This window comes from Ambystoma mexicanum, chromosome 13 (assembly GCF_040938575.1).
Source record: "Ambystoma mexicanum isolate Mex_15411 chromosome 13, UKY_AmexF1_1, whole genome shotgun sequence".
NCBI classification, from domain to species: domain Eukaryota; kingdom Metazoa; phylum Chordata; class Amphibia; order Caudata; family Ambystomatidae; genus Ambystoma; species Ambystoma mexicanum.
In genome coordinates this window covers 367,938,432-367,948,587 of record NC_090938.1, presented here as the reverse complement: position 1 = coordinate 367,948,587, position 10,156 = coordinate 367,938,432, and the positions used below count along the sequence as shown (strand labels likewise).

The following is a 10,156-nucleotide window of genomic DNA, read 5'->3' as shown; positions in this document are numbered from 1 at the left end:
GTGATAGAAGATGATGGAGTGTGCAGGATAGTGATTGTTAATGGGAACATACACTGGAGGGTTGAACTCTGTGAAGGTGAGGCAGTAGTATGGGCAAGTGGGGAAGAGGGAACTTGGGAGCTCTCGACTATAATGAGAGAGGATTTAATTGTGTCTTGTTTACAGAATAGGGATGGGGAGGTATAATAGATGGTGACTTGAATGAGTGAGTGGTTCAAGGGTGAGGGGTCAATGGTGAGAGTCAGGGAGTTAAGAGTGGAGGATAGGCAGATGAGATGTATTGAGTTGCTTTGCGTATGAGTAGGAAGGTTATCATGGCGGACCAAAGAGTGGTCTGAGAGAGTGGGTTCCAGCTGCAGTTGTTGAAACTTGGCTAAGTTGGATAGGTTGAGGTTACCCATGATGACTATGAGGATATCAGCTAGAAGAGATTTTATTAATAGGCCAAGGACAGAAAAGAAGATTAATGGTACAGAGTGGGCAGTAGATAAGGATCACAAAAGCCATCTCTTATAAATGCAGAAACCCATCAAGTGAAAAAATGGATTGCACCTTCTAATTTGTCCTTGCTTTGTAAGTTCAGCACGTCTTTATTAAATTAACAAACAAATCAGATGCCCAGATGCCTGTCACAACTTGATTCTCTGTGCAAAAAACAGAAACAATTGCAAAAACATGTGCTAGCTACTCTGCATCTGTGCATCCTACTACAAGGTGGAAATACCTATGTTTTTGTGTTCCTTAAGTGAGTCTCTCGCTGCAGTTTCATGCATGCTGTCTAAACATCTCTTTCCCCATCTCAATCTTTTAAGCCTAAACAGCACAACTACTGATGGTTGAGTCTGTTTGTATACAATCTTACATTGCTTTATTTAATCTAGTGATCCATCCTATTGCCATTCCCAACTCTCTAAAATCCCTTTCCACTAACAGTATTTGTCCCAAATGATCTGTCTTTTCCTCTCATGCCTCCCTAGATGAAGGATGGCAAACTCCCTGCTCAACAGGAAGGAGCAGGACATTGCACACTCTATCCATGAGCATTAAAACTAGTGGGAGTAGGAGTGACTTCTGCCTGAACTAGCCAATGGCATAAGCAAGTCAGGTACTCAGTGTGCCAATGGCTACCGTTGTCCTACTTCACTGGTTTAATTCTGTATGGAAGAGTCATTCTCAATGTTCCATGTTTTAAACTTTTTTTGCTTTTCATTGAACAAATCCTGGTGTTTTTCTCTTCCAAGAGGGCAATCCCCGGCTGATGGCTTGGACCAGTGCATCCTTCATGACCTTATTCCTGAGACTGTAGATGAAAGGGTTCAGCAGGGGAGTGAGAATGCTGTTAGCCACTGCAACTATCTTACTGGAATCCAGAGAGGTGCTCTGTGTGGGCCGGGCACACATAAAGATGCAGCTGCCATAGACGATGAAGACCACAGTCATGTGGGAGGCGCAAGTGGAGAAAGCCTTCCAGCGGCCCTTGGCCGAGGGCATCCTAACAATGGCAGCTACAATGCAGATGTAGGAGACCATGGACAACAGCAGTGAGCCCAGAACTAACAAGGAAGCCAGAACGAAGTCCAAGAAGACAATGAGGCGTGTGTCTGAGCAAGCCAGCTTTATCAGAGGCTCCACATCACAGAAATAGTGATTGATCACATTCGGCCCACAGAAGGAGAGCTGGAATGTCAGAACCGTCTGCACAATGGTATCCAGGAAGCCCCCTGCCCAGGAACCGAGTACTAGAAGGCTACAGAGGTGGCTGTTCATGATGGTGTTGTAGCGCAACGGATAACAAATGGCTACATACCGATCAAATGACATGACAGCCAGGATTAGGAACTCAGTCGTACCTAGAAGAAAGTAGAAATAGGACTGGGTCAGGCATCCAGTAAAAGAGATCGTCTTCTGCCCTGTCACCAAGTTAAACAGGATTTTGGGGACAATGGCTGTGGTGAAGCATATGTCCAACAGAGCCAGGTTGCCCAGAAAGAAGTACATAGGAGTGTGGAGCCGCCGGTCTACACAGGCGATGGAGATGATCACCATGTTGCCTGCCAGGATGGTGACATAGATGATCAGGAGCCCAATGAAAAGCAAGATCTGATGGTTTGGGGTCATGGGAAAGCCGAGCAGGATAAATTCAGTCACGCTGGTCCCATTTCCCAGCTCTGTCGTGGTGTTAGTAATCGGATCTGTAGGAAGAGAGGAACAATGTGTGAAGATACATTGAAAGAGTCACAAAAGACAGAGTGGTCGCATAACATTTACTTCATTATTTATTTTATTTGGGATTTACAGACCATCAGACCTTAAACATTACTCGTATAAAGTTGCAAAGAAAGGGAGTCGGAGTAAGAGATGAGAGACAATGGGAAGGAGAACATAGCCTGAAAATCCATGAGTTACACAGTCTCGGGTAAACCAAGGTCTAGGCATTCTTTCACAACATAGCATATGCGCTCTTGAAATCATAAGTGCTCACAGTGCATAAGCTGCAGGCCACAACATATTCTGCATGGTGGTGTGTCTGGGTTCAAATGAAAAAAGACTGGTGTGGTGGAGAAGGCATTTCGTGAGTGCTGCATAAGTGCAATAACTTAACAATTCCAAAAATCTGTATTAGTCACATCTAAAAACATCTTAAAGCCAATAATCATCTTTCAATACATAATGAAAAATAGAATGTACAGCATCTTTACAAGGGATAATTTCCCACCAAACAATTAATGCACAACCTCTTGGTTACTTTCATATTCTCTCTCTCCTTCCTGCCAATGCACTTCTGCAAGTCACGAATGCACGATCCAATGGCATCAAAAAATTATGCTAATGAGCATTGTAAAGAAACCCAAAATGGTATAGGATGGTTATGTGATCCTGATATAAATGGTAGAAGGAGACTCAACTGTTCTTACATACTACACATTTTCAATTCTATTCCTACGCTGGGACTATTAAGATCTGAGGACATAGATTGGATCGAATTGAACAACACTAACAATAATAGGATGTTGTGTCAACTACACTCACCAATTATGACAAACATGTTCTGGGAACACTGTATGGATTTTGAACAACTGGGACTGGAACTATTTCAGTTTCAATCGCATAAAGCGGCAAAGAGCTTCCTGCAGTTCCAGAAACCCCGACATACGGTGCTGGAGGAACCTAAAGAGCTAATTGTTCCTCTGAAAGCAACAGAGGCAACTGCGCTTACACAATTAGTTACTTTGACCTCCGGGATTAAGGATTGGTCCTGGTTGATTCCTTTAGCAAATACGCTAAATTAAATCAAACCACAGCCACCCACATAGTAACCAAGTCCTCTCTATAATATCTTGGAATCCCTGTGGATTTATCAATTTTAACACATGGATTCACACTTCTGCTCTCTTAGATCAAACCTCAGTTGTAATTTTTCAGGAGACCATGAAAATAAATAAATTTGCAATTGACGGTTTCACGTCTTATACGGAAGCGAAAAGAAGCAGTAGCGGGCGCCACATTGGAGTTCTAGCCATTTTGCTCAACAACAATATGAATATAACATCTCGGTCACTTGTCGCCACAAAGGCGATTCTTGCTGTTGAATTTACATTTTTTCACGGTAATGCCCCCCTATATAATGATAACCATCTATTGGAACCTGTTGAACGACTCTATAGTTCATATGTTGGAACAGCTTGACATCATACTAGAGGAGATTTACTCCAGACACCTCGATCACTATATTATATTGGGAGGAGACTTCAACGCATGCTGCCTGCCTTATTCAAACTCTGAGAACTAAGAGGTTGTCTTCCTACCATCTGCTGGTAAAACAGAATGGGGACAGATGGTGTGATTTTCTAGAAGGATGGGACATACACTTCCTGGAATTTCACCCGGAATCCTTACGCTATACCTGGCAGCGGGGTATAAAAACCTTGCGCATAGATTATATTGCAGTATCTGCCCAGCTCGCACACACGTCCAATTTAGGGCACACTATAAACCCCTTGCTAGGTGACCACATAATTATCACAACTATAAACATAAAAGGTTCCATGTGTCAGATTAATGCTTCTTTGGGGTGGGTAGAAATAGACCGACCTCTATTATCCATTAGATGGACTTCTCATCTATGTCAAAAATGTATTAATATGATTAGTAGAGAGGTTCATACTTTGAATACAAAATGTCTGAATTCTCGAGACATGAGCCTATACGAAGATCATTACAACAGGTTAATTACAGCTATGTTGACTAAACTTGGAAAAGAACACCTTCAGAATAGACATCTTAAACTAACAAAAGATAACGCTGAGATAAGAGCTCTAAAACTTAGGAAAAATAAATCGCTTTGCGAATTAAAGAAACTTTGTTTGCCCCATCAAGAAAACGTGAATAGAAAAAGATTAATTTGCAATATTTATACAAACAAATGTCATAGGATAAAAAAAAACAGAAATGATTAGTAACAACCAAAAAATAGTTGCCTACCTATGTACCAACAATAGGCAAACAATTTGGACCATGATGAGATCTATTTCAAGCAAACAAGTGGATACCTTTGCAGCATCAATATCTGCTGCATGACGGACATCCTTTTTTTGGATAAATATAAACTTCCCAATGAATTCACGCAAGTAATTGCTGCTAGATGCCCCCAGACAAAATGTACATCTTGTCCATGGTCAATTTTGGACATTGAATGGGCAATATCTCACCTAAAATATTCTCAGGTGTCGGGCCCTGATGACATCCCTTCATGCATAATAAAACATAATCCTAACTTTTGGCCTCCAATATTGAAAATAAAATTTGATAACATCTTTATTTTAAATAAGATACCTGAATCATGGCATACATCCATCATAGTACCTATTTGGAAAAAATTAAATCACGAACAAACAGAAAACTACTGTGCAATCGCACTCCTAGATGTTTTGAAAAAGGTATTTTCAATTATAATCTTAAAGGAACTTGAACTCTATATTAAGCAAAATAAAATACTATCTCGATTTCAGATAGGATTTCGCCAGCAGATGGGTACGCCCGTAAATGCAACAATCCTAGCACATTTGTTAGAGACGACCAGGAAATGTAACAACGCCCCCATTTATATGTCATCCTTGGACCTCACTTCTGTATTTCACTGTCATTCGAAACATGCTGTGGAAAAAAATTAAGGTAATGAGTTCTCTCCTCAAATTTTCTGGATACTTTCAATGTTGCATGCTGACACTACTATCAAAATACGAATCAACCAACAGGGAGCGACTACCGACCTCATTTCCACTAACATTGGAGTCAAACAATGCTGTAACCTTGCAGCGACTCCATTTAATTTATACTTAAGTGATATTGACGCAGTATGGTCCCAGGGAGTGTGCTTTCTGGCAAAGCTAGGCAAATGAAAAATCCAATGGCTAGCATTTGCTGACGACATCTTATTTTTCGACCTGACCTCGTTTGGATTACAAAACAAGTTGGCACTCTTTAATCAATATGTACACAAACACAATTTGCAGGCAAACCCTAAGAAATCAAACATCATCACCTTTAATAACATAACTACAGAAGGAGAATAAGATGAATAAGATTTTACAAATGAAGCCTAGCAGGGACACAAATTGAATGCGCCCTTTCTATCAAATACTTAGGATATAATCTAGGTAACACCTCCTCTATCACCATGTTGAAAAATGCCATAATAGATAAAACCAAACCGTTCTGCTCACAAATGAAGATCATATACGCTAGGTATTGCCAGTTTTCAATGTCTCCACTGTTTGAATACTGTTCTCTGAAAGTGGAGGCTGTTATACTCTATGGCCTAGACATGTGCCTTGCCAATCTTGACATTACACTTAATCTTGCACAGGCCATGCTATGGAAATCCACACTTAGGCGCTCTAAGGCGCTTCCTAATGTAATTTTGTGGCAAGAGTTAGGGATTGTTTCCCTAGCAGCACGACACAAATGGAGACAGTTAAACAACTATTTGAAAATGTTGGAACCTTCCAGCAATTCTTTATATGAAAATCTTGCAACTATGATAGAAGAAAGTACCCCAAATTATATAAAGAAATATAATAATGAAATGATAATGACGTTAAAATATATTAATCTAGACATTGTCGACCTATGCCTATGACGTTACGTTAAAAAAGCTCTTTGAAAATGATTGGCTTAACACTCTAGAGTTAATTTCTAAATATGCACAATACAAAAAAAATGCAAACTTTCTGACTAAGCGCATCCCTCGCCAAAAATATCTTATATGCTTACCCGATAGCAGGGCGAGAGATCAATATCTACGTTTGAAACTTAATCAGTTTCAAACAAATGAAAAGATACAATATTGGGCTAAGGCAAACATGGCTGAATCAAATGGAATGTGCCCATTTTGTAATAATGAAGAGCAAAAGGAAATTTTAAAACATCTAACCATGTATTGTGACTATTTTGAAACTGAGAGACAAGTCATTTTAGGTGAAGCTAACACCAGCTGCAAAGCGAGTGGGAGGGAATGGCTATGGACCCGAAACATGTGGGGCACAAACATGACCCTGATGCTATCTTTGGCTCGCCCACTATCAGTCATACACAAAGAGATTCAGTCCAAAACTTGGCAGAGATCTAATTGATAAACATGGCATATCTGAATTGAAAAAAACTTTTAATCTCTTCCACAATGGTCTGTACAATCGCTAAAACATTTAATCGCAAAGCTATACTACCCAATCAGAGTGCACGTTTTTTACATTACTCCTTATCTGCGCACTGTATACATCTTGGGCTCACCGAATAAAATAGCAATAGACCACTAGATGTTACACATTGGTAAACGAGTTGGTCTATATATCAGTAGACCAATGAAGTTGTATGATGTTGAACATATGGAAGTATTAAGGTTTTTATGAAACTAGACATCGAACTTAGAATTATGTTGTTAAACCCTCGATGCAAAATGGGATGCTAATATGATCTACTCCAGATATACTCTTATGTAAGGAAGGAAATAGACCTACCACTAGTACATGTATATACTGACATGATTTAGCTAGGGCTTAAACAAGTTCTGAGGGAGGTTTTTAATACCTATTGTGCTGCGCCTAATTTACATAGGCATCAATTAGTTTTATATGTTTGATATGTTTAATTTGAAAGGAAACTGATGCATATGTTTAATTTGAATGGAAATCGATGCAAAGTGTTATTCGTTTAACTTGTATTGAAATTGTTGTTAAAATAATTTAGATTGTTAATATAATTGGTGCAAATGTAAATCAATGTGGAGTTGACATTATGATATGAAGAAGCCAAAGGGCGGACAGCTGACCATACACATTCAATTTGCATTCAGATTATTTGTAAATGGTACAACAATAATTTAATGGTTGTAAAAATTTGTTCAACGAACTAAAAAACAACAACTTAAAGGAAAAAGAAATAAAATAGCATATAAGTGCAAGTTTGGCTGATGGAGGGGAATATATCACTTGCAGCTCTACCTTGATAAATATAACGTTCCATTGCATAACAATTGGATACATCAGACACTTAAAAATGTTAACATAAAAAGGACAAAAAAGGAAAAGCTTTACTAACGACTCCCATGATAAATGATCAGTTCCTGACAGGGCTAGCACCCGCCTCCCTACCCAATTTGTATCTCAGAGTGGCAACCACCAGGCAAAGAAAGATGTAAAGATAAATACAATGATTTGGCGGCCACGAACAACCCTACATCTAAATAATCCTCTCTCCCTAAAAAACTCTTCCTGTCCAAATAATATTTTGCCATTACGTATTTCCCAGCATTTTTGATATCTGGTTCTATCAAACATCTTTTGAACTTCTCTCTCCCCACCCCCACATGTCTTTTTTCCATGGTCTCAGGGTGATTCCACATGTGCGGTAAACCTAATTTTAACAGCCATGCTTTCACATGTCCAAACCACGATAAATGCTCGACCCTATGCGTCCTCCTTGGGGTATGTGAAGACCAGCAGGAATGGTGTGTTGCCAGAGTCTGTGGTGACTGCAGAGATCTGCACTTCTCCAAGGACCCCTGAAGCTAAAATGAACCTGGACCACCTGGAGATCTATGCTGGCACCACAGAGACCCACGCCTCCATCGGGAGGCCACCATTGGCAAGAATCCCATCTGAAAGTCAGGCTTCCTGGTACTTTGGTTGCAGAAACCTGCACCTTCCTTGGGAGTGGTCCACATTTGGAAGCCCCATTTCTTTCCTGCATCTTGTGACCCCATCAGCCCCCCCCCCACCCCTGCACAAAGCCCACGTAAGGAACCTGGAGGAATGCTTTGGAACCTGGACTCCACCTAAGCTTTCACTGTATTTTAAGAGCTGTCAATAAAATGCTAGATTAGAGGTAAGAATGTTCTGTGCCCCAGAACTAGATCCAGAAGAGTGAAATTCAAAAGATGAAAGTCGCTACCTGGAGATGGGGATCCATTATATTTTACTATAGCTGCTATATCCATTCTGGTCAGCTCAGTTGAGATTAAGAAGAGCTAATGGTAAAGAAGATCCAGAATTACTTTGACTCTTGCTGATACTCTGTGCCCTGCAATGCCAGCCTCCAACCTGGTGCTAATGGACCCTGCAATGTCAGTCCCTGCTGAGGTGCCCTTCTGCGACTGCCTCCTGATATGATTCGCTGAAGTGTACGCATCCTGGTAAGACCCTCTGGTGCCAACCTCCAGCTATGGAGTCCTGTGGTTTAAGTCTCAATTTTTCGTGTCCTGCAGTATGACCTTGGTGTTAAGGTGCATTGTGGTGCCAGGGTTCAGCAATTGTGCGTAAAACCCTAGCTAAGGGGCACTGGTGTGACAGCCCCATGCTAAGGTGCCCACTGGTGCTAGACTATGTGCCCTGCCATGTCTGCTTTCTGGAAAGGTACTATGGAGTGTCTCACTCATTACAGTGTTCGCCCCCAGCTAATTAGTCTTTCAAGGGCCTGCCTCCTTTTGCGATATCCTGCTGTGCACCTCTTTTGACAAGATTTTCCGTGATTCCTGCCTCCTGCTATTGTGCTCTTCAGTGATTTCCCTAAGGTTAAGGCCTTCTGTGTTTCATGACTCTTATTAAGGTACCCAAACTCATGCTAAATTACCCCAGAGTGCCAAGTCCTTGCTACATTGTCCTTCAGAGCGGACTCCTGCGTAGATACACTTAAGTGCATCCTCCAGCAAAGGTGTCCAGAGTTATCATCTTTGTGCTAATATGCCCTGGGGTGTACGGTTTCTACTCCCTCAGTGATGGTCATCAATATGACAGAGGATGCCTGCATCTACTAAGGTGCTGAACACTGCCAGCGTCTACTCTGGTGCGCTGTATTGACAGCCTCCTAATGAAGTGCCCTACATTACCAGATATCTTCCTATTGATCCCTGTATGCAAACCCCTACTCAGGTATCCTGGATTACCATCCTCTGAGTAAAGGTCCCTTTGGTGACAGTCATTGCAAAAGTGCACTAAAATGCTACATTTATTGTAAAGATACTGTTCAGCCGATGGCTCCTCCTAAGGTGTCCTGTGATGCCATCCTCCAGTGCTGATGTTCTGTAGTGGCATCTTCTAATCATGTGCACTATGGCAAGAATCTCCAACTAAGGTGTACGACATTGTTCATTTGTAGTAAAGTGCCCTGAAGGGACAGCATCCTTCTCAGGCACATTTGTGTCAGATTAGGTGCCCTGAGGCTTCAACCTTACAGTATGCTGTCCTCAAATGTCATGCTTATATACTGAGGCGCCATCTTAGCTTAGTCTTCTCCTAACGTGCCTTGTTGTGCTTTCCCACTGCTTAAGTGCCCCACCATGCCAATTTCCTGCTAAAATACCTGCCAATGCCAAAACACTAATGCGATATCAGGAGCATTTTCATTAATGAAGTTTTGAAGAGGTTTTTGGCCGCCCAGACTGACGCCCCTTTGCTAGAAGGTGACAAGTTTCCTGCATTGTTGTTTGCCGATGATGCTGTGCTCCTCTCTCTCACGCCGGCTGGTGTGCACAAACAACTGGAGATTTTGGTGTCTTTCGCAAAGAAGAATGGGCTTGCCTTGAATATCACAAAAACCAGGGCTATGATCTTCAATGCCAATTCCAATAAGAAGCACAAGCCCTTATCTCTCTTTGTAGAGG

General features: G+C 41.2%; 1 protein-coding gene across 1 annotated transcript in view; it reads right to left on the bottom strand.

Annotated features, from left to right (window-relative positions):
* Nucleotides 1-1,206: 1,206 nt before the first annotated feature.
* OR6J1 (olfactory receptor family 6 subfamily J member 1) overlaps nucleotides 1,207-10,156 on the bottom strand; it is a 41,786-nt gene continuing 32,836 nt past the window's right edge. Inside the window, exon 2 of the mRNA XM_069632776.1 lies at nucleotides 1,207-2,192. Within this exon, the coding sequence (XP_069488877.1) occupies nucleotides 1,207-2,192 (986 nt within the window). The remainder of the gene's footprint in view (nucleotides 2,193-10,156) is intronic.